The sequence below is a fragment of the Lytechinus pictus genome, chromosome 7 (assembly GCF_037042905.1).
Source record: "Lytechinus pictus isolate F3 Inbred chromosome 7, Lp3.0, whole genome shotgun sequence".
In the NCBI taxonomy this organism is placed as follows: Eukaryota; Metazoa; Echinodermata; class Echinoidea; order Temnopleuroida; family Toxopneustidae; genus Lytechinus; species Lytechinus pictus.
In genome coordinates, this window is record NC_087251.1 from 2,983,685 (window position 1) to 3,009,622 (window position 25,938).

General features: G+C 34.4%; 1 protein-coding gene across 12 annotated transcripts in view; it reads left to right on the forward strand.

The window, feature by feature from the left end:
- LOC129265606 (77 kDa echinoderm microtubule-associated protein) overlaps window positions 1-25,370 on the forward strand; it is a 52,329-nt gene extending 26,959 nt beyond the window's left edge. For all 12 annotated transcript variants that reach the window (XM_064101612.1, XM_064101617.1, XM_064101608.1 and 9 more), the window contains 14 exons: window positions 4,531-4,680; window positions 13,133-13,205; window positions 14,158-14,259; window positions 14,899-14,994; window positions 15,358-15,492; window positions 16,200-16,299; window positions 16,766-16,920; window positions 17,772-17,897; window positions 18,610-18,741; window positions 19,288-19,444; window positions 19,950-20,047; window positions 21,201-21,384; window positions 22,507-22,637; window positions 23,177-25,370. In XM_064101612.1, the coding sequence (XP_063957682.1) occupies window positions 4,531-4,680; window positions 13,133-13,205; window positions 14,158-14,259; window positions 14,899-14,994; window positions 15,358-15,492; window positions 16,200-16,299; window positions 16,766-16,920; window positions 17,772-17,897; window positions 18,610-18,741; window positions 19,288-19,444; window positions 19,950-20,047; window positions 21,201-21,384; window positions 22,507-22,637; window positions 23,177-23,302 (1,765 nt within the window). In that variant the 3' untranslated portion in view covers window positions 23,303-25,370. The remainder of the gene's footprint in view (window positions 1-4,530; window positions 4,681-13,132; window positions 13,206-14,157; window positions 14,260-14,898; window positions 14,995-15,357; window positions 15,493-16,199; window positions 16,300-16,765; window positions 16,921-17,771; window positions 17,898-18,609; window positions 18,742-19,287; window positions 19,445-19,949; window positions 20,048-21,200; window positions 21,385-22,506; window positions 22,638-23,176) is intronic.
- The last annotated feature ends 568 nt before the right edge of the window (window positions 25,371-25,938 follow it).

Below are 25,938 nucleotides of genomic sequence, written 5' to 3' on the forward strand. Positions count from 1 at the left end.
AGTAGGCAGAGTGGCAAACCAAAAATATAGAACAAAATGAATCCCAAGGATAGCTTTGTTTGACAAGATAACAGTAGTTGGGTACTTAAAATCAGTCTATGTCATGTTATTAAGGCAACCATGTTTCAATCATGAAATGAGTAGCAATCCACCAGCCTGTGAAAGAGAGAACACTTTTCATGGTGTGTGAACTGCAAATAAAAGTTAATGTAAGTTTGTTAGTGTGACATCAAATTCTCTTCATGGATCTCAGAGGGGCACGTATCATTCAAAAGGTGGTGGTAAAACTGGAATAGATGCATCATACATGAATGCATTTATGCAATTGGAACTAAATGAGCCATGATATTCCAAAGGACTTGGTTGAAGCTTTGTCCTGAATAGAATTGTATTTAGGTCTAAGAACTAATCGGTATGGGGCATTAGTCTTGTCTATCAGTGACTCATACATTGCTTTTGTCACTTAACCTTGATGAGGAAGACAGACAATTACGCACCTCTGAAGCTGAATTACAATTTTTGAAAATCCACCATGGATCCTAGAATGCAATCATTCTATATTCTTTTCAAAGTACCTCTGTCTCTGAAAGTCATAATTGATAATACTCCATTGTCGATCTTCACATATGTACATTTCTATAAAGAAATCAAGATGGGATATGTCAAGTTGAGCATAATTTAGGCATGTGGGGGGGTGTACTTAGTATAAATATATGATATGTATTTGCTGCGGCTGAGACCCCCATTTTCAGCCTACTTTTTTTTCCTTTTCCATTGACCCTCAAATTAGTGATTTCTCGTTCCAATGCATGCCCATCATGAACTACTCAGCTGGAGTGGCAAGCTCGATCGGCGCAGAGCCATTGCACCTGGCCGCCGAAGCTCCCCGTGCTCGCAGCTAGCTTGCATAGCCCAATATGAATCTAGCAAGAAGCACGCATGATTTTTTACGTAGCTGCTACCATGCTATGCCTACTATCTAATGAGTTCCGAAGACCCCTGTTTGATGGTCAGTTCCAGAGCATTTTTTAGCAATCGTTGATCCAAGAGCCATTTCGGAGACCCCTGTTTTAAGATCAAGATTTCTTTCCAAAGTCCCCGGACCCCCGACTTTGGCGCGGCACATAGGTATCATGTTATAATCACTCCCCTGAGAATTTAGGATGGGAAGATGACTTGCAGAGTATTGTAAAGGCAGTCAGATAATCAAAATTATCATTTTTTCAAACACAGTATTGTTCATCTGACAATGCTAATATGGTAGTTAATGATCCACAAGGAATTAGTAATTTCCTTGTGGCATTGAATGTGTTAATCTAGAACCTCCTGCTAATCTGGCTTCCAGACATTATTACAGGTCAGTTTAGAGGCTGAGAATCTTACATCGTAGATTACTTCATGGAGTGATGATGAATGAATAACTCATTCCTTATGAGTTGCATTATTTGTATCTTGGGACAAAGTAAAGTCTTTTGATTTTGATCAGCATAAATGTTCACATTTAAAGAAAATCCCAAACATTATTTGTCAATCTTCAGTCGAAACCCATGTATATAATTTAAACTCCCATCTAATTGTTGACATTAAAGAAAAATCCCAAACATTATTAGTTTGTCAATCTTCATTCGAAACCCATGTATATAATTCAAACTCCCATTTCCCATCTTATTGTTGGCACAGGTTGGTGTTTAAATGTATGTTTACTTGTCATTCAAGTGAAAATACAGATATAAAACCCATGTCAGAACTTGCAAGGGTTGCTTTCTTTTTGTTAAAAAAAGATGACAGGAATATTTTGATAATAGGTCTAGTAATCCTCAAGTATGACTCCATAGAATGCTATTGATATTACCATTGATGAAATGATAGGATGTGGTGTTCATTAAAGTTATAACAGGGTGTTCTGCTTTAATTAGTCACATTTTTCATAAAGTATAATATAATTCTGAGGTATGATTACCGAAGTCTATTGATAATGATATTTTTTTCCAATTTCAAATAAAGTATATGTGCAAATGACAGGTTCCTTTTCTTACTGAGTGTGACCCTTCAAATGTAGAAAGAGGCTTCAGCAGCACACACTCAGCTGACAGTACCCCTTTTCATCCTTGGATAAATCATGGACCTACTAGGATTAAACAATCCATTATGGTCCTTGATTACTACATTCAGATTCCTGTTGAGTTGCTGCAAGAAGGTCATAGGTGCTGTGTAAATCAATTGCAGTAAGAACCTTCTTGCTGAACCTGATATTATCATAATGTTATATTCAAATTATTATATTGAATTAAGATAAGATGTGCTATTGGACAGCAGTAGATTAACCTTGGGAGCATATGGCGACTACTGGTAGTCTACCCTGTCTTCTTGTTCAAAGGTGTACATTGTACATGTATGGGAGTACAAAATATATTATGTAATGTCATGATGTTACATATATCTTCAGACAACTTAGATCCAATTTGCCCAAGAATTATTCCTACTGGGTGGATAAGAAAATTCTGTGAATGGCTTTTTTAAGCTGGAATTTAGCTAAGTGAATAATTCCTTTTCACATGGTATTAGTTTAAATGTAACAGTCTCTCAAGTGACTTAAGGTACATGTACTCTTGTGGAGGAAGTATGATTGAACATTCATATAAATTGTAATTTAACTCTTGAAACTTTATAGCTTTCTTTTGGAACATATAGGCCTAGGCCATAACTAAGTGCAAGAATTTTGTAGGAGAAATAAAATCTAGATTCTGTATGTGCTTCATATGAAAGGGTTTAATCTTTCAAAGCTGTTTTACTTTTCTGTTTCTATTTAAGTGACAAAATGATCAATGTTTGCGGTTATGATCACAGTGATTATGATGATAAAATCACCCTTTATGAAGTGTACATTTTCTTTACAAATAATTTCATTTCACAAGATAACACCACTTCCAATGTTCACTGCATTGTCCAAACTGTCCAATCTAAATCCAATACATGGCGGAATCCTTGACATGTAGATTGCTTCCACTCGGGTTGCAAGCCTATTCCCAATTTTCAATTACTGCATGAGGAATACATAAATAACCCTTCCATGTCTGTACCAGCTTAGGGTCAGCGCAACACATTAACATAATCCACCATACTTGATTACTTTGACAACTCACATCCAGTACTGGTCTATTGGAGAATACAAAGCTATCATGAATATCATATGACCAGCTGAGGCAATCCAATTTAATCAACTCAAATGATTCTGTGCTTGAAATGTTCTTTCAAAGGAGAATTGCTTATCCAAGCATTTATACGTTGGCATTGATCATGAGGGAAACTATGCAAATGAACTGAAATATATGTGAGACTTTGAGGACCAGTAATAAATAAAATGACTGTGCAAAACTAAAAATCAAATTTTATTTCATTTATTTAGGGAGAGGGTTGTTGAACCATTGTTCTTTTCCAAACTTAAATGTGTTGGAGTTTTATTCTTGATGCAATCTAGAGATAATACTAGAATACCTTCTATTGCTTTGGAATCTGCCAGAGTACTAGCTAGGAAGCAGTCATGCATTGTTGTATATGGAGGATTAAATGTTGCCTATAGTTATTAGGTGGGATTGAAGAAGATGAAAATGGAGATAGATAGCCTTGACTAAGCCACTGGGATTAAAGGGGAGATTATTGCTTGACATCCCAGGCATTTGGTATAATCTCATGTGATTTATGGAGTATGGAGTATTTATTATCAAAGCTTTGATTTATTATTTGTACAACAAAAATGAAGGATTAATGACAATATTTGGGATTGCCTGTTCTTCTTAGAATGGTGTTAAAATCTATGCATTTAGAAAGATTCAATATTGTTTTTTTTTTAATCTTGTATTTATAGAGTTCATAATCATTTAAAATGTTAGAACAAAAGCTCTGTGAATACTGAACATTTATATTTATAATGTTACTAGAACGTGTTCTATATTCTGATTTGTCACAAGTGGAATAGATATTCCTTATTCCTTCATATTAAAAAAAGAAAGACAGGATACCGTTCTCACTACCTTCCTAAAACTAGTTTAGTGGAAACTAGTTTAACGTGTAATGAGAACGGTCGAAGTGATCTTCCAAACCAGTTCATAAAACCACCTTGCGATGTAGTTTTAAAGATCGCTTTGCCTCGTTAAACTAGACTCAGCGAAAGTGAGGACACAACCGTTCTTCGGGAAGCGATCTTCGCACATTTTGAGCACGCTACTCCACACCCTGTGTGTAGATTGCCTACGCTGCGGTTTTTAATTTCGCGAAATGTGGCACCCCACTGAGAGTGTTCCCATAGCAACAAGATTGCTCTACATGAAGTGATTTTGAAAACCACTTTTGTGTGATCAAATGGGAACGCTAGCAAAGCAATCTTCCAGACTGGTTTCCTGAACCGGTTTCCAGTAAACTAGTTTCAGAAAGCATAATGAGAACGGTGTCTATGACACTGGAATAGAATCTGTGTAGACGATAATGAATTCCATTCTTAATTGTTACACACCTTGACTTAAAATTCTTAAGATATGGGTACCGTGGTCGAGACTGCCGTTGTAATCTCTACCTCCTTCCGACTGGTGAGATCGTCTACTTCATGGCAGCGGTTGTCATCCTCTATAATGTAGAAGAACAGAATCAAAGGCACTACATGGGTCATAATGATGATGTCAAAAGGTTAGTTCAATTAGTTACTTGATTATAAACTACATATATTTATTGTAGATATATACAAAATGCAGTATTGAGAAAATATGTGAAACAAATCAACTGTTTATCATCCTCTTTAATTCACTGATTCTTATGAAAGGAAAATTTCAAACTATTTTCTTCAATGAGTTACCTACCATGATCAAACTGCCGAGCTCCCATATATCCTCCCATAATGGTAATAATAACTGAAGTGTAAACTCCGAAGTCACGCTTGGTTACCTCATATTTGTATGTGGAGCTTAGTAAAGACTTCTTTTAATATGAAACCTACAATGAGCTTATCCTGCATTCCTTTCATTTTGTTTGTTATTCACTTCATTAATATCCCGCTTTGCTATATAGTTCATAAACCAATGAACAATAGAATATATTCACATCATTTACTCATTTATTTTTGTACTGGTTTTAAATACAAAGAAGATTTTGAAAATAATATTAAACAAAAAACTAAAAAAACAAATATTATGCATGACCCTTATTGTTAGTATATATTTGTATAATGTATTTCAGTTTAAATGAAAAAAAAATTAATATTTTATTGTAGGCTCTTAATGCTGTGATTTTGTAAAAACAACTTTTCAGAAAATAATTTCAATTTCGACTAAACTAAATCATCCCCCATGTTTGATTCAGAACTGATGTTTCATATCATTTGCTTGAAATTACACCATATTCAATATTTGAATACCTTATCATAGTTAAGGTGCTATCCATGGCTAAACTTGCAAATATTGAGAAGATATTTTTTTCATTAGATACAAGATCTCTGATGGCTAAAAAGTCCAATTCTTGAGAGATATATTCTCCCACATCTAGGACATGTGTAGTCTTGATATCTAAAAGCATCTTGATTTTGGGCGTTGGCTTTTTCATTTTTCAACTCCTTTTTCAAGGTCAGCATTGCGTCTTTCTTCAAAAGAAGTTGCTGCCTTCTTGATGCATTGTCTCCATGCATTCTGGGTTTTTTTTGTGTGCATGTCTTGCATGTCTTGGTATCCTTGTTTTTGAGGTTCACCAACAAAGAGAATCCGAACAGTATCACGTCCATCTGATCTGGTCAGTGGAGGAAGAGTAGCCTCAGATGCAGTCCATTCATAGTACTCATTGTAGATAACAAGAAAAATAGATAAAACTAGAACTGCAATCGTTTCAGAACGATGTGCATGCATTGACGCGTCTGATTGAAAGGTCAAGTCGACCTCAGAAAAATGTTGATTTGAATCAATAGGGAAGAATCCGACAAGCACAATGCTGAAAATTTCATCAAAATCGGATTTAAAATAAGAAAGTTATGACATTTAAAAGTTTCGCTTGTTTTTAACAAAATAGTTATATGAACGAGCCAGTTACATCCAAATGAGAGAGATGATGATGTCACTCACTCAAAATGGTGCATGCACTGTCATGCATGAATGATTTTAGAAAATGGAATAAGAGGTACACAATAATGCATCATGGACAACCTGTCTACCAAATCGGAATGAATTTGGATGAGGAGCAGAGGCAGGGGAGGACTAACAAAAATTACATGTTAATCAAAGTGGATTTTGGTACATTTTGCCCTCCATAGGAAGTTACATTCTCGAGTCAAACAGATTTCGTCCATTTTTAGACCATATGGCCGCACAACAAAGAGAGAGAAGGGAGAGAAAGACAGAGAGAGAGTGATATGAATAAGCATACAAATTTCCCTGACAGTTCATTAACGTAACCTATTTGTAAAGTACGTATCAGAACGATGTGCATGCATATTACGTTATGCCATAGACATTGTGTACATTTCTGTTGTTGATAATGTGTGCATTGTAAACAGTATACCATGTGTTCAGATTGATTTATCTTGAAATTTTCTGTTGTAACCTATGTCGTATTTGGTATCAGTAAAAAGAGCATTCCAATGCGGTGACATTGATACCACTTTTATTTGTGCGCAGGCAATAGACCGGAAGTAAATACCATATAAAGAAAGACATTAAAAATGACAGTTTTTCACAATATTTTCAAGCTGACGTGAGCTCTATGTCAGTTTCTGTCACAAAAGGTTAACGAACGGTTAAAGTATATATCAATACTCATTTATGCCAAGTTAGAAAGGATAAGCTTCAATAATAAGGAAATAAGAGCAAGTTGAAGTTGTGCTGGCATTATAGTGCATTTTTGCGTATTTTGCTGATTTTCGGGAGCATTTTTCAGATATTTTGTCAGTGGTAAGGTATATATTGTTCTAAATGGCATGAAAGGGCATAACTTGAAGACCCTAAATCTAAAAAAGGGTACGGGTTTGGCCATGCATGACGCAATGAGGAGCATTCAAAGGTAAGCGTTTTTGAAACTTTAGAGGGCGCTATTTCAATACCGGAAGGTCAATGATGCGTGAAAACTGACTCGTAAGTACAATATGTTGCCAGTATTAATTCCTGAAAATATTAGCTCGAACTGAATTAAAAAAAAGAAAGTTATGGCCATTTTACGATTTTCCCTGACAGTTCATTAACGTAACTCACTGTAAAGTACGTATCAGAACGATGTGCATGCATAATACGTTATGCCATAGACATTGTATACAATTAGTTATTGATAATGTGTGCATTGTGAAGAGTATACCATGTGTTCAGATTGACTTATCTTGAAATTTTCTGTTGTAACCTATGTCGTATTTGGTATCACTGGAAAGAACCTTCCAATGCGGTGACATTGATACCACTTTTATTTGTGCGCAAGCAATAGACCGGAAGTAAATGCCATATAAAGAAAGACATTAAAAATGACAGTTTTTCACAATAATTTTGAGCTGACGTGAGCTCTATGTCAGTTTCTGTCACAAAAGGTTGACGAAAGGTTAAAGTATATATCAATACTCATATCTGCCAAATTAGAAAGGATAAGCTTCAATAATAAGGAAATAAGAGCAAGTTGAAGTTGTGCTGGCATTATAGTGCATTTTTGCGTATTTTGCTGATTTTTAGGAGCATTTTTCTGATATTTCGTCAGTGGTAAGGTATATATTTTTCTAAATTGCATGAAAGGGCATATCTTGAAGACCCTAAATCTAAAAAAGGGTACGGGTTTGGCCATGCATGACGCAATGAGGAGCATTCAAAGGTAAGCGTTTTTGAAACTTTAGAGGGCGCTATTTCAATACCGGAAGGTCAATGATGCGTGAAAACTGACTCGTGGGTATAATATGTTGCCAGTATTAATTCCTAAAAATATTGGCTTGAATTGAATAAAAACAAGAAAGTTATGGCCATTTTACGATTTTTTGACTTTACATTTCAATAAATATCAAGTTTTTGAAGGAAGGCTATTTCGGATTTGAATTTAGGGTATGAAGATGGCATTTTTAAGGTCTGGTTATACGTCGCAAATGATGGAGCAACTCTTTGACTATCTATAGCAACTTGTTAGAAGTCTGTAGCATGCAGGATGCGGGAGTTAGGACGAGATTAGTAATGGTATGCAAATGGACTTGAAATTTACAAAATGGCGCCTTGATGGTCATGCATGATTGATTTTGGAAAATGGAAGACGAGGTACACAACTAGGGATGCTGGACAACATGTCTACAAAGTTTGGATGAATTTGGATGAGGGACGGAGCCAGGGTAGAGCTAACAAAAACCATGTGTTAAACAAATGGGATTTTGTGGAAGAAGCAGAAGAAGAAGACGACGGAATAGGAATACGGAACAAGAACAATGCATTGTCGCCAGTGGGCGTCAATGCAACTAGAACTGCAATCGTTTCCGAACGATGTGCATGCATTGACGCGTCTGATTGAAAGGTTAAGTCCACCTCAGAAAAATCTTGATTGGAATCAATAGGGAAAAATCAGACAAGCACAATGCTGAAAATTTCATCAAAATCGGACGTAAAATAAGAAAGTTATGACATTTCAAAGTTTCGCTTATTTTTAACAAAATAGTTATATGAACGAGCCAGTTACATCCAAATGAGAGAGATGATGATGTCACTCACTCAAAATGGCGCATGCACTGTCATGCATGAATGATTTAAGAAAATGAAATAAGAGGTACACAATAATGCATCATGGACAACATGTCTACCAAATCGGAATGAATTTGGATGAGGAGCGGAGGCAGGGGAGGACTAACAAAAATTACATGTTAATTAAAGTGGATTTTGGTACATTGTGCCCTCCATAGGAAGTAACATTCTCGAGTCAAACAGATTTCGTCCATTTTCAAACCATTGGCCGCTCAACAGAGATAGACGCATGTCTACTAAATCGGAATGAATTTGGATGAGGAACGGAGGCAGGGGAGGACTAACAAAAATTACATGTTAATCAAATTGGATTTTGGCAGATTTTGCACTCCATAGGAAGCTACATTCTCGAGTCAACCATTTTAGACCACATTGCACCCCATAGGTTAAGTTCGTTTTTGCGTGAAACCGATCCCATAGACATTGTGTACAATTCTGTTGTTGATAATGTGTGCATTGTGAGCAGTATACCATGTGTTCAGGTTGATTTATCTTGACATTTTCTGTTGTAACCTATGTCGTATTTGGTATCACTGGAAAGAGCATTCCAATGCAGTGACATTGATACCACTTTTTTTTGTGCGCAGGCAATAGACCGGAAGTAAATGCCATATAAAGAAAGACATTACAAATGACAGTTTTGCACAATAATTTTGAGCTGGCGTCAGCTCTATGTCAGTTTCTGTCACAAAAGGTTAACGAACGGTTGAAGTATATATCAATACTCATATCTGCCAAGTTAGAAAGGATAAACTTCAATAATAAGGAAATAAGAGCAAGTTCAAGTTGTGCTGGCATTATAGTGCATTTTTGCGTATTTTGCTGATTTTCGGGAGCATTTTTCAGACATTTCGTCAGTGGTAAAGTATATTTTTTTCTAAATGGCATGAAAGGGCATATCTTGAACACCCTAAATCTAAAAAAGGGTACGGGTTTGGCCATGCATGACGCAATGAGGAGCATTCAAAGATAAGTGTTTTTGAAACTTTAGAGGGCGCTATTTCAGTAACGGAAATTCAGTGATGCGTGAAAACTAATTCCTATGTATGATGTGGTACCAGTATCAATTCCTGAAAATATGAGCTCGAAATGAATAAAAACAAGAAAGTTATGGCCATTTTACGATTTTTTGACTTTACATTTCAATAAATATGACGTTTTTGAAGGAAGGCTATTTCGGATTTGAATTTAGGGCATGAAGATGGCATTTTGAAGGTCAGGTTATACGTCGCAAATGATGGGGCAACTCTTTGACTATCTATAGCAATTTGTTAGAAGTCTGTAGAATGCAGGATGCGGGAGTTAGGACGAGATTAGTAATGGTATGCAAATGGACTTGAAATTTACAAAATGGCGCCTAGATGGTCATGCATGAGTGATTTTGAAAAAAGGAAGACAAGGGGCAGAACTAGGGATGCTGGACAACATGTCTACAAAGTTTGGATGAATTTGGACGAGGGACGGAGCCAGGGCAGAGCTAACAAACACCATGTGTTAAACAAATGGGATTTTGTGGAAGAAGAAGAAGAAGAAGAAGACTAGAACTGCAATCGTTTCCGAACGATGTGCATGCATTGACGCGTCTGATTGAAAGGTCAAGTCCACCTCAGAAAAATGTTGATTTGAATCAATAGGAAAAAATCAGACAAGCACAATGCTGAAAATTTCATCAAAATCGGATGTAAAATAAGAAAGTTATGACATTTCAAAGTTTCGCTTATTTTTAACAAAAGAGTTATATGAGCGAGCCAGTTACATCCAAATGAGAGAGATGATGATGTCACTCACTCAAAATGGTGCATGCACTGTCATGCATGAATGATTTTAGAAAATGAAATAAGAGATACACAATAATGCATCATGGACAACATGTCTACCAAATCGGAATGAATTTGGATGAGGAGCGGAGGCAGGGGAGGACTAACAAAAATTATATGTTAATCAAAGTGGATTTTGGTACATTTTGCCCTCCATAGGAAGTTACATTCTGGAGTTAAACATATTTCGTCCATTTTTAGACCATATGGCTGCTCAACAAAGAGAGAGAAGGGAGAAAAAGACACAGAGAGTGATATGAATAAGCATACAAATTCCCCTGACAGTTCATTAACGTAACTCAGTGTAAAGTACATAACAGAACGATGTGCATGCATAATACGTTATGCCATAGACATTGTGTACAATTCTGTTGTTGATAATGTGTGCATTGTGAGTAGTATACCATGTGTTCAGATTGGCTTATCTTGAAATTTTCTGTTGTAACCTATGTCGTATTTGGTATCACTGGATAGAGCATTCCAATGCGGTGACATTGATACCACTTTTATTTGTGCGCAAGCAATAGACCGGAAGTAAATGCCATATAAAGAAAGACATTAAAAATGACAGTTTTGCACAATAATTTTAACCTGACGTCAGCTCTATGTCAGTTTCTGTCACAAACGGTTGACGAACGGTTAAAGTATACATCAATACTCATATCTGCCAAGTTAGAAAGGATAAGCTTCAATAATAAGGAAATAAGAGCAAGTTGAAGTTGTGCTGGCATTATAGTGCATTTTTGCGTATTTTGCTGATTTTCGGGAGCATTTTTCAGATATTTCGTCAGCGGTAAGGTATATATTTTTCTAAATGGCATGAAAGGGCATATCTTGAACACCCTAAATCTAAAAAAGGGTACGGGTTTGGCCATGCATGACGCAATGAGGAGCATTCAAAGGTAAGCGTTTTTCAGACTTTAGAGGGCGCTATTTCAATAACGGAAGGTCAATGATGCGTGAAAACTTATTAATATGTATGATATGGTACCAATATCAATTCCTTAAAATATGAGCTTGAAATTAATAAAAACAAGAAAGTTATGGCCGTTTTACGATTTTTTTTACTTTACATTTCAATAAATATGAAGTTTTTGAAGGAAGGCTATTTTGGATTTGAATTTAGGGCATGAAGATGGCATTTTAAAGGTCAGGTTATACGTCGCAGATGATGGAGCAACTCTTTGACTATCTATAGCAATTTGTTAGAAGTCTGTAGCATGTAGGATGCGGGAGTTAGGACGAGATTAGTAATGGTATGCAAATGGACTTGAAATTTACAAAATGGCGCCTTGATGGTCATGCATGAGTGATTTTGGAAAATGGAAGACGAGGTGCACAACTAGGGTTGCTGGACAACATGTCTACAAAGTTTGGATGAATTTGGATGAGGGACGGAGCCAGGGTAGAGCTAACAAAAACCATGTGTTAAACAAATGGGATTTTGTGGAAGAAGAAGAAGACGACGGAATAGGAATACGGAACAAGAACAATGCATTGTCGCCATTGGGCGTCAATGCAAAGAAGAAGAAGAAGACGACGGAATAGGAATACGGAACAAGAACAATGCATTGTCGCCAGTGGGCGTCAATGCAATCAGGATAGTATTGCATGGAGAAGTGAAGACCATCATCCTGCTTTCCTTACAGACATTTATACCTTACAGACATTTATATAGCGCTTTACACAAAAGTTTCAAAGCACTGTTATACAAAAAGAAACAGAAAATTACATGAGAATAGCTTCTAATACATAATAAAATAAAATACGATACATTATTTACAATCATTCATTCAAATAGAAACACATAACATATGGATAATCTATAAAATGACAAAGCAAATTAAAAACCTAACTATCTGTGCTGTGTCTCAAGTCTCTTCTTGAAAGTGTGAGGTTTGGGTGCATCATGAATATGTGCAGGGAGAGAGTTCTAAAGTAGAGGTTCACAAACAGGAAAGCCCTAGTGCCATAGCGGTTGTGGATGCGCGGTCCAAGTGCAACCTGGGGGTCTTGTTGAAGATCTGAGATTTTTGCAATAGTTTTACAAGAATATTGGTGATCTTCTTCTGCAATAATTCAAGATCAATGGATGGTTGAATAGCTCTTTGATTTCCTTTGAATCTGCTCATCAGGTCATTTCATCTCTAACTTGATCATGTTCACATTAGTAATTGCTTACTATGTTGTTAGCATTTTGATAACATTTAAATATCCATGTTTAGGTGCTATATTACACACATTTTTTATCAAGTACACTCTTAGTAGTATCATTTATTGTATGGTAAATCACTTTTTCTGGTAGGATAAATGGTTTTTATTTCAAGGTTTGTCATAAATTGAAAATTCTGTTTTATAGGTATTGGTATAAACTAAAATCCATAGAATAAAATGATGAATTTGAAGATATTAAATGATCCCATGGTTTCAAATGATCTTCATTTGCATACAAATAATATATTTGTGCCATATTTTATTTTATACAATCAGTTAAGCAAATCTTGTATTTTGTTATGTTTATAAACTCTGCTGACTTAATTCTTTTTCACATGTTTAATGACTAGATTTAACATTTCTCATTTAATTTGACAGCATTGCAGTGCATCCAGACAGTGTTACCATAGCAACAGGTCAGGTAGCAGGTCACGATGCTGCTGAGGGAAAGGTGAGGCTTACAATACTCCTATGATGATGATGATGGTGATGATGGTGGTGATGGTGGTGGTGATGGTGGTGGTGATGGTGGTGATGGTGATGATGGTGATGATGGTGGTGATGGTGGTTATGGTGGTGATTATAATAGAAGATTGGACTTGTTTTTTTGTTAAAGTGCTCAAGGAACTTTTCAAGGAAATAAGCATTGGACATTAATGTATGAGAGTGAAATATTTTGTAAAATATCTTCAGGAAAACTGAGAGGATGAGCAAACAAATGTCCCCCCCCCCATTAGGGTTGCTAACAAGAGAACTAGAAGTGAGGACCATAAAGATCTTTGAAGGGATGTAGCTTTTATTCAATTATTGAGGTTTGAGTTGCTATTTTGCTGACTTGTGACTTGGTTTGCTAGATGCCCAAATGACTTGGGACTTGACTTGGACTAGCAACAAATGACTTGGGACTTGACTTGGACTTGGAGCAAAATGACTTGCTACTTTTCAAGTCTCTCAATTTTGATTGCATATTTAAATAAAAAAAGTGTTTACACCTTTTGCATAACATACTGATCTGTGCGATGCAATATACTATATGTTTTCCAATTATAAAAATCTCTTTACATCAAAAGAAATGGTTATTAACCAAGAAACACATAAGGGAAATAAAATAAATGGTGAATTATATAATTATTTTTTCTGACTATCATGTCAAAATTTATCACAAACTGATATTTTCATATTAAAAATGTGAATAAAATTTGCTTGCTTGGTACTTGCATACAACTCTGGTATGATCTATTGTTTTAAGCATTTTAATTTTGAAGGTGTGATAATCTTTTTCATGGACATATTCTTTGGCTGAAAGCTGTCACTCATGAAATATTCATGAAAAATTAATGAAATATGAACATAGGACTAATTATTCTTGGTTGAAACCAACCAATCCTATTTCTCCCCTTTAGCCCCATGTGAGGATTTGGAGTTCTATCACCTTGGAAACCCTTCATGTTATTGGTCTTGGATTCTTTGATAGGGCAGTATGCTCACTCAGTTTCTCTAAAGTGGTAAGGTCTTTTTGTTTATATTCTTCTTGGAAAATACAACATTTGCTTAGAGTGGTGCTGAAAAGTTTAATGAAACCCAACAGAAAATGCACTTCTTCATGCTGAGTGTTGAATGGGACAACAACACAACAATGTTCAGCGAGCACAGAGAAACAAACTTTATTGAATGTAATATTTTATCACCTGACTTCATAATTAAAAATCTAAAATATGGGAGAATTTGAACACTTCAAATATGTTCATTTTTCTGGTGGGGTTCACTAACTTTTAGCACCACTGTATATCAATAGAGCACTGGGAAGCTTTGTGTATTCTTTAAAGATAGTCACATTTCTGATATTACCTTGATGTATTATTATGTTAGAAATTATAAGTGATTGTAAATATTATTTGTATCTATATTCATGCCAACAATATTATTGGTATCTATTCATGTTAACACCCCCTCCCGTCCTCAGATTTAATGATGTATTAGTAGTTGACTATAAATTTGTACAAAATTTTAGCCAATTTATGAAGTCTTTACCCACTACCAGTAATTTTGACATTGGTACACTATAAAAGAACCAATTGTTTATTATTGTTATCTATTGTAACTGGGGTTTGGTTTGACAAAGCTATTGGTATCTTCTCTTACAGAATGTAGGTGTTCATCTTGCAGCTGTTGATGAATCTAATGAACATGTTCTCTCATTGTGGGACTGGAAGAAGGAGAAGAAAATCTGTGAAACAAAGGTATCTATGTATTCCTGCAATTAAAAAAAACAAACTTACATTGATAAGTTATGAGCTGAAGTCAGCAGCAGAAATGCAGATGTGAACAAGACTACTCTTCCAAGTCTATTTGTATGTTGGATCATAATTTTTTTTAAACATATTTTTATGTATAATTCTATCTGTATTACAAATTAGTGGATTATATGCCTTAGCAAATAAAAATTGAATGTAGAAATAAATAGCTATGTTAGAAATAAAAGAAGATTTATTTTTTCACTTTCAGAACATATGTAATTAAATGTCATCTTGTTTTTTTTTATTTTAATAGCAAGCATGTATTTTGGGGTTGATATTAGACTTTATTTGTTATTTTCCAATCAGAGTTCTCAAGACCCAGTCTTAGCCTGTGAGTTCCATCCTATGAATGATGAACAGATCATCACACTTGGTAAAGGTCACATTCATTTCTGGAACACTGCTGGTGGAAAACTGGTCAAGAAATCTGGTATCTTTGAGGTAAGATTGGTAGTCTCAAGTTAATTAAAGTTTGTAATTTTACTGAATAATAACACAAGGTATATATACAAGTTATTATTGTTTTTCATTTGAAATCTCAAGCCAGTACATCTTCAGATGTTTATTCATACATTTCAGGGGCCACAGAACGGTTTTCAAAGTGAAGGGCTGAGCCAAAAGTGGGGGGGGGGGGGGGCTGACCATGCAAAAAATCACAATCATATGGTCATTTTTACATTTTTGTACACGGTTTTGGAGAAAAAAAAGGGGGGGGGGACTTCCGCGGCCCCTGCATTTAAATTGTAGATAAACATATCAATAAGTTTAGATTTCAGATTTTTATATTTTTGAAAATAATTTGAGTGAAGAAACTAGTGTCGAGTGTTTGTCGGAGGTATATATTATCTTACACCATAAGTCAAATATCAATGTAGTTTAACAAAGACCTGTGAGTTAAGGGAATAAATAGCCTCCCAGCATTCATATTGTCCATTGCAGAGTTATATTGCAACCAATTACAATTTTACATATACCGGTACTCTTGAATGTTTTATTGGTTGTACATTGCATTAATCTAATCATTTTTATGTCATGAACCACCTAGAACATGAGGTCTAATGAAATGGTCTGTTAATGCATGTGAAAACTTGTACTCAAGTAAGAATGGCAAGTTGATGGTTTTTTTTTAATGTTTGTTCCTGGACTAGAAATATGATAAGCCCAAGTTCGTGTTGAGTCTTGCATTCACTGGTAACGGTGATGTTATCACAGGAGACTCTAATGGAAATATGTACATCTGGGGAAAGGGTAAGTTTGAGAATAATTGAGTTCTTGGAATATTTTTTAAATGAAGAATTTTGATAGGATATCACACACCACAACTGATCGCATATACCTATATTGGTAGCATGTCTTAATCAGCTTCTTTACTATACTAGCTATATGTATATATCAATACATTTTGATTCAGTTTCTGTTGAAATTCATTTTGATTCTGAATGGTTTATGTTTTTTAAAGATGGTTGAATCAATGGGTTGAATGTAAAAAAATTATCTTATCAACATTTTGCCAAGTCATATTATAATTGATAAAAAGTAATCATCATAAGAATTATATATAGAGTAGTGTACAGAATAAGCAAACTATTTAATATACTAAATTGAATCAGGAAGGTATTCATTTATTGTAAAGATTAAGAATAAGGAATACATTAGATGGCAGCATTTGAATACTGATGTTTGCCAAATTGAATGTGTGCTTGATTCCTTACAGGCAATACACGTATCTCCCAGGCTGTTCTTGGAGCTCATGAGGGTGGTATATTCTCTCTATGTGTGATGAATGATGGTCAGATTCTCTCTGGAGGAGGGAAAGACAAGAAGGTTGTTCTATGGACTGCAGACTATCAACAAAGTGAAACCACTCAGGTAAAACATTCAGCTTTCTCCTATCTCTTTTCTGTCTCCCTCTGTCCTCTGCCTATCACTTATCGGCTGATCTGTATTAATACCAATGCCATTGGTTACTTTCATTGTGTGGGTTGTTTTTTGCAAAAGCTTGATTGATAGGTTGAGATAACGCTACTTATTGGTGTTCAAATAGTGATCAATCAATCCCAACACTTTGATTCTCTATTGCTATTATATATTCAACTCTGTTAATAAAATTGTTACTGATATTTCACATCAATTCTCTTCTTGATCAATGATTAAATATCAGACTTATCATTCTTTTTTCCTATTTGTATTTTTTATCAAGCAGCTATTCTAGAAGTTCTATGGTTTTTAATACAAATTAAACCATAAGCACTAATTAATAACTGGTGTTTAGATTTGTGGGAGTTGTGATCCATAAACTGGTTTTATGCTAGGATAGACCTCTTATGTCACATCGACTGACTATTTTTCCTTGATTTTCATTGCCTGAAAATTACAGTTCCTATGTCTGATTAATCATATTTTGAAAATAAAATATCTGACAAATTCTTTGAGGAAATGCCCCCAGATGTGCGCATGCCCTTCTCTCAATTAGCCTGTCATTATCTGTATCCTATTATTTGATTATCAATTCAACATTTATTGCATCTTACTTTTCAAGGTTCATCATACAAGTCATCTAATTGATATACATGTATGTATTTTGGGAGTAGTCTGAAATCCTAAGCATTTTAGCACTTAGAATGAAAATAAAATGTTCTACTGTTAAACAAACTCAGCAATGTGTATATATATTTTTGACCGAAATGTTAAAAAGAGAATGATTTCAATTTTTTATCAAGGTCCCTGAGTCTACAGGACCAGTAAGAACTCTGTGTAAAGGTAAAGGGGAGAACTTCTATGTAGGAACAACCAGGAATGCCATCCTCAGTGGGGATATGGGAGGAGACTTCAACACTCTGGTCCAGGTGAGACATCTCTACAAGAGAAATAGGTTTTATTCAGCAAAACAGAGAATATTATGATGGGGAGAAATGGCTTCTTATTTAAAGATACATAATGTAATGCTGCATATTAGACATTGGTAATAGGTTTTAACTGCGCAAGTTGATATCAGAATGATTTTGGTTTGTTGGAGTGATCACACTTCTCTTCCTTTTAGACTGGGTTTTTGGTGGAGAGGATTTCATCAAATGTTATCATTTATAATGGTTTTAAGGATTAAGTGTATATCAAGTATTATGCATGTCATGTGTTCATGCTTTATTTCTATGCAGCCGTATACTCATGGATACAGCAGTGTGCATTTTACTCAGGCACTGTATATAATTATGATGTCAAGAAGATTAAGCCCCTTCATCAGTGTGATCAAAGGATATTTGAAGAGATTTGGAAAAAAAATTACACTACAAATTGATACTGCCAACCCATTTTATCAAACAAATAATGCACATGTTCAATACCTGATGATAGTGGCATTACAGGCATCTGTGGTATTTACAATGTAAAGCAGAAGCATCCAGTACAGGTGTCCTGTGGTTGTTGTAGATTGTTAAATAACTTCAAATGTGCTGCATTGCTACACTCACAACTGTGCATTATTTGTTATACTGTAACATAGATTAATGGACCCAACAATTCTAATTCTAGTATCACTTTTTGATGTATTGATTTCTGTAGGCCCATACGGAAGAGCTGTGGGGTTTAGCCATACATCCAACACAGGGTTTGTTCTTGACATGTGGATATGATAAGAATGTCATCTTGTGGGACTTTGAACAACACACACAAAGATGGAACAAATTCATGGAGGTCAGTACTTCTTTCATCTTTACTCGACTCCAATTCTGACCACAAGACCAATCATCAGAAATGATACTTCTTTTGATATTGTAATAGTGCTTTTTTCTTTTAAATACTTCAAAGATTAAACCAAATATCTTAATAATCTAACAAAAGTTTGCAAATAATGTTTGATGAAGTATTTTTGGTGAAACAGATTTTTCAATCCTCTAAAATCAGTTGCCTACCTGGGCAATTTCCTCTGCTTTTCTTGTTTTTGCAATCTTGATTATAATGCAATGATTCCAAAGTTTCACCAGGACACTACATGTACATGTGTAAGTCGTGTTCTCAGAATACCTATTTTGAACAAAATATTACTTTCTCAAGTTCTTCCTGTTCAAGTTAAGATATGTCAGCTTGATTCCAAACAAACCAGTTTGATGTGATTGTTTGATGTGATTGTTTGAATTGATTGTATGATTTGATTGTATGGTTTGATGTGATTGTTTGATTTGATTGTATGGTTTGATTTGATTGCATGATATGATATGATTGTATGATTGTATTTTCTAGGATGGATGTCAATCAGCTGGGTTTCATCCCTCTGGTGAAGTGGTTGCCATAGGAATGACCAGTGGACGATGGGTAGCCCTAGACGTAGAGAATGGTGATCTCTATACAGTACATACTGATGGCAAGGAACAACATGACATCATCAGATATTCACCCAGTAAGAACAAGAGGATACATGTTGAATAAATGTATATTAGAGATGTGTTCATCAAAGTTATATATTCACCAAATCAGCTGTGGCATTTATATACAACTTAAAACAAGAGTCATGTTGAATGTATTGGAACTGTGCCTTTCTATTTGCATTAAAACCTGTAAATCATATTGTCAGTATAGAGGGAAATGCAGAAAGGATAAAGAGAGTAAAAGAAGAAAAACTAAATCTCTAAAAATGCCCATCATTAATTTAAAAAAAATGCCGAAGGCATTATGTTTCCGGCTTGTCATTCATTACTTCTTTATTCCATAATGGATTTTTGTCAAACCTTCACAATAATTATGTTTCTTTTATTTTTCTACAATTATTAAAACCAATTTGATATCATGGTGACATTCCCATTCAATTGAAATTTGAGAAATGTGCTATTAAAGGGTCAAAATGAAGCATATATCCCAGCTATTATTATTCATTGATTGTATTTACTGTATGATTCATATTTCAGATGGAGAATATCTTGCAGTAGCTTCCCATGATAACTACATCTATATTTATTCAGTGAAAGAAACAGGCCGAAAGTACTCCAAAGTTGGAAGATGTTCTGTACGTATTTTATTTCTTATTATAAAATTGATTAAATTTCCTATTTGAATAAATAAACTCAATCTTATCAATGTGCATTGAATGATATAAAGGTATATGTTAATTCTCTGTATTGATGCTATATAAATCTTGCTGGATAAAATGAATTGAATTAAAAAATGTTATCTAAAGTGTGAGAGTTTTCTATTGATATTTACAGAAGTATACAGAATATTCAATTCAAGGTTTACAATTATGAAAAAAGGGGAATAAATTTCAGTTAAAATGAAATCCATGTCATTTTCACCAAACTTTACACACAGCACTTTTGTTGGACCAAATGTGCATTAAAACACAAAAAATGTACCAAAGACTTTGTATCTAAAAGTTCTAAACCACTCTTCCATTTATTTAAACTCAAGGTCATATATGTCATACTTTGCAGCACTACAGACAAATGTATTTGGAAGTTGTAGAGGCATTTAAAAAATGGGTCCATGGATTATTTTCAGTTGATAACATATAATAAAATAACACAAGAATTGCCTATAATGGTTATCACAAATATATCAATGAAAATTTCATGTCATAGTTCAAAAGTTACTGAATTTTCAAGACAGTGTTTAAATTATAAATTTGTATTATATTAAACTTTGATAAGGATGATAACAGCTTGTTCCCACTGTCATGCAACCCATTACTAACGCCACCATTTTGTTTTGTAGCTGGTCACAATTTTTTTTTTAACCATTCAAAATATTTCTCTGATAAATACAATTGCTACGACTGATGCAATACTTTCTGATACGGTCACTGCGATTGCTCCACGACTAAGACCATGGTTTCAGTCGTGAAGCAAATCGTGAAAGTGGGAACTAGGTATTAATGGATATCAGAAATTAGATGATTATTATTGCTGGGTCAAGGTCAAAGGTCATTTCAGATCAGTTAACTTGGGTGTGAAATGAATTGATATTTGTTCATTATTTTGAAAATACTTTTAATGAAACATTTAAGATTAAGGTCAGTGTTTCTCCCCCCTTTATGATAAAATGATTAATCTTACCCAGTAGTTGTTTCAATGTCAGCACCGCTACTTAATTGAATCATGTAATGCTGCTGAGACTGCCAGGGAGTTCAACTTCTTATTACCATTCTCTTATTTCTTGTTTAGGGTCATTCTAGCTTTGTAACTCACATTGACTGGTCAGCTGACTCCACCAAACTTCAGTCTAATTCCGGTGACTATGAGCTACTCTTCTGGGATGCAGAAACCTGCAAACAGATTGTTGGCAGCAAAGAAACAAGAGATATTGAATGGGCAACATTCACTGGCGTCCTTGGATATCCTGTCTGTGGTATGTAATAATGTCTTTTTTGATATAGTCCCATAAATCTTTGGTTCAATATTTTACAATGCATCAAACCTGAGAGTCAATTTTTCAGGCGTACAGAAGTGTAGTAGCCACTATATATTTTCTCATCTGTGTTTCTTTGTGAATAATTGGGATACGGAGGGTCATCTCAGTGTCATGTTAATATTTTTTGCCTTAAAAAAAAAACTTTTTGAACACACATCTCACAGTATTAGTAATTACATATCAGAAAGCTACAAATATTATTTCCTGCATTTTCAGCCGAATTCCTTGCTTGAGAAGAGGGTTAGAGCAAAAATGAAAATATATGCAGTAATTTTATTTGTTTGGATCTCAATTTTTTTTTCAACCTCAACATACATCATTTGAAATGTGCTTTTATCATCCACACTAAATGTGCAGTCATGTCATGTAGTGATGAGCTGAAATAGTTACAGACAATTTGGAGGTAATATACCAATCTTCCAGAGGCTTTTTGCCAATTATAGAGAGCAAGCTGATAAAAATAAGGTTTTCCTTCTCACCATGAATGATAATCAAACGAGAGGTGAAAATAAGGCAAACTTATCTCTGAGCTTCCTGACTTTTTAGACATAGTAATGACAAAAATTCTTGTACTATTCATGTATGAAACATTGTTATTCATGTATAAACCATATTAGAGTTCCCTGTGTTTAACGTAACAAATTGTTACCTTTTGCATGCCATCAGACCAAGAGTCAATTTCACTAGTAGAGGTCAAAAGTGACGGTTGGATAAATTATACTAAAATTCATTAGAAGTCATGTGTTGAATTTCAAAGGATCTTGCAGATGTATCGTTATGTTCACGAAAGACAATTTGACATATATTATGAGTTTCTGGTCAATAATTATTTGCACAACTTCTTTAGATGATGAACAGTGCCTTCAAGCCAAGCATGTGTTATATTTGTTTATCCAATTGAGATATGCATTAGGATAGTTTGTTACTTGCTCTTCTTTACGTTTGATTTGAAATACAAATCCTGATATCTTGTACTCAATTCGGAGCATTACAAGGAACATGAAATGACAGTTTATCTCAGATTTGATGTAAACCATCTTACTTTGAATGTTATTGCAGGCATCTGGCCTGAAGGTAGTGATGGTACAGATGTAAATACTACAGCACGATCAGGAAATGGTAATATCTTAGCTACTGGGGATGACTTTGGAAAGATCAGTCTCTTCAGATATCCTGTCAACCATCCAAAGGTGGGTTCATCTACTTTGCTGAATCAAAGGGGGGGGGGGGGTTATAGAGTTATTCATTAGTAGTGCAGGACTTTATGCACCATTGGATCTTGTTCTTTGCTACCAAATCAAGTTACCTATCATTTTCCTTCCTATCAGGTTAATCTGATCCCTTTTCTGTTATAGTCTTCTTGTTCAGAAGCATTTCAATGAAATGTTAATAACTGAAGAAAATATAAGTGAAATGATTTGAAATTCATTCCCACTATTTTGAAACCTCAGATCAGATTTCTTGATCTGTTGAAACAAGAGGTCTATCAATTCATAAAGGTAATAACATGAAACACACCATGTCCTCCCCAACTTGAATCATTTTCACTGATTCATCAATTCGCATTCATTAAAAGCTGATGGGTAGTTTCTCCATTTCATTCAAATGTAATATATGAATATCATGGGAAAATATGAAAAAACAAATAACTTTTTTTCAAGTCAAGTTCCCACTGATTTTTATAAATGATTTGGTATGATTGATAACTTCATGATATTGTATCTTTCAGGCTGACTGCAATTCATTCAAAGGCCACAGCAGTCATGTTACTAGTGTTGCATTCAATGAGGATTCCACTAAACTCATTTCTACAGGCGGACGTGACATGTCATGCATGCAGTGGAGTGTTGTCTAACATCAGCTACCGTTTGTCTTTAGATATATTCATCTAAGTTCCCATATGGTATCTCATGTAACTTATATTCATTGTTCCTCCACTGTTATCTTCCAACATGCCTTATATGGGTTTTGCTTCATTCATACCAAGGTAGAAATTTTATCAGAGCGATTGAAGTTGTAAGGTAGTAGGGACAGAGAGTTGCACAGATTTGATGGTAATTTGACTATTTAAGTTTACTGGATGAGTAATTACAAGAAAGTCTTCAAATATAAACATTGTACTTATGGCACTGTTTGTCTTTCACTGAAATGCTTCACAAAACAAGTCATCAAAGGAATACAATTATATCAAAGCCTTCTCAATTGTTTTTGATATCTTCAGAAAGTCTATATATTTATGTGTTTGATCGAAATATACCACATTTGGTGATGTTTCTACAATCATGAATACAATCAAGTTTATTTGTATTGTTTATTAGTAAATTCTATATAAATATCAGTTATTTCTGTTTGTGGGCTCTCATTAATGTTATATGCATTGCTTCCTGGCTTCAGTGAGGTGGGATCCTTAACCCAAATGGGAAAGTTAACTTGCCATAACAAGAAAAAGGATAAAAGTAGTTATAGAGAGTATGCATTGGCATTGCTGAAAGTGTTCATTGGGTGTACATTATTTTTACCATTTTCTTTTTCAAAAAGATATGGGGAAAGTAATGAAAGAATGTACTTGTTATATTACAGTCTGCTATTCCATGCTAAGGCTATCTATTTAGGTAAACACTTTACAGTCCAGCTGCTGACATATCGTTTAATTTTTATTTCTCGACTCAATAGTGTTTTGTCCAGTCAGATTGAAAAGTGGAAGTAAACAAATTCTCTGTTGTAATTAATTCTTTAAAAGTATTGGAATTGCTTCCTATTATGATATGAATTATTTCTCTTTGTACTTGTCAAACCTATTACAGAGTAAGGTTGATCAATATTTCCAAGATGTAATATATGAGTGTATGACACCAATGTATTGATTGGAATGGAATCATTCATAATGTTTGAGAGTAAATACTGAAAAGAATATATATTTGGTTGAAGTGATTTCACAGAGATGAAATAGATCAGAATTTGATTAACAAGTGCTATAGTGTGCAGTTTGTTGAAGTGTTTACACAATCTATATTTCTCTTGCATTTAACCAATATCCCATCCATATCACAAGTGAATATGGAAGCAATTCTGAATAATTTACAATCATTTCCCTTAAAATTTTCCCTCATATCTTTTCTTTGACAATGCTGTGTGGTTTGTTTAACCCATTGATGAGTATGCATACATACATTGTTAAACATACCCACTATTAGCCAACCAGAAATACAATTTTTGGTAAGTCTGTGATTCAAGGCCTTGGTTATGTCAATCATTGGGTTAAGGCAAACAATTGAGACAATTTTTTACATAAAAACTGGTTAATCCAGTCAATTTACAATCTGTAATTGGAAATATAAGAATGTATGGTCTAGCTATAAAAGGAAATATTTTAAAATTCCAGGATTTGTTGTGTACTGTAATAAATTTAAGGAAAACAGTTACAATGGTTTTAGAGATGTCATGTGGTTTGTATCTACCATTTGTTACAGGGAGGTTCTATGTGACAAGGATAGGCTTTCTCCATGTACAATCTTGTTTGGAAATTGATATAGTCTGACAAAATAGTCTGATACAATCTGACAAAATGTGTAAGGAAACGTATTTGTAGATATGTAAAGTTATAGAGAAGTAAGAAAACATGGTGGTTGAATTTGTATGGCAAAGGAGTAGTTTTTTGTATAGTCATGTGATGAATGAAATTCAAGTCCTTGAAACATTAAGGAATTATATTATATTGGGACGCATGCACTGTTCATTTTGTATTTTTATCGCAAAGAAAAAATATATAGGCCCAGATAACTGGCCGAAACATGTAATGTTCTTCGTAAATACAATCACGACTTCATCTCTTTCTAAGAAATATTCATGTTAAAATTTTCACTCTTATGATAAATGATGATAATGATGATAATAATTAAACTTTGAAGTTTGATAAGTTATAAGTACAATGCCTATCTATGTTTCATCATTCCTGAATGTTTAACTGCATTGATGTAGAATAGATTACCAGAGAAATGGACATTATATGTACTTGTAAATAGACATTTATTTCATCAAAATTATTACATAACAAAAATAAACACATTTGCTAATAACTTTTCACATATTTTACAATATAATCTACAGCACAGTAGGTAACATTTTCAAGAAGATAGAACTGGGGGATATCATGAAGCTGTTCATGAATTAAAAAACTTCTGGCAAGCTTAAGACATCAATTTTGAATTACATCGGCTTGATGTGAAGACACATTAACAGTACAGTTTCAGTAATAAAAATTTAATTTTAACTATTGTCACATTTCATTCAAACAGCATGGATACCTGCAGATATTTAGCACTTAATACTCCCATCAATAGAGCTAGACATGTAACTTTATGAACTGCTTCATGAAAGAGCCTTCAGGATTATATTTCCTATACCTACAATGGCTCATAGAATCAGAGAAGCAGTTTATGAAACAAATGGTGATTTTCATGGACTATTTGTGTTATAAGCTACCAAAATCCT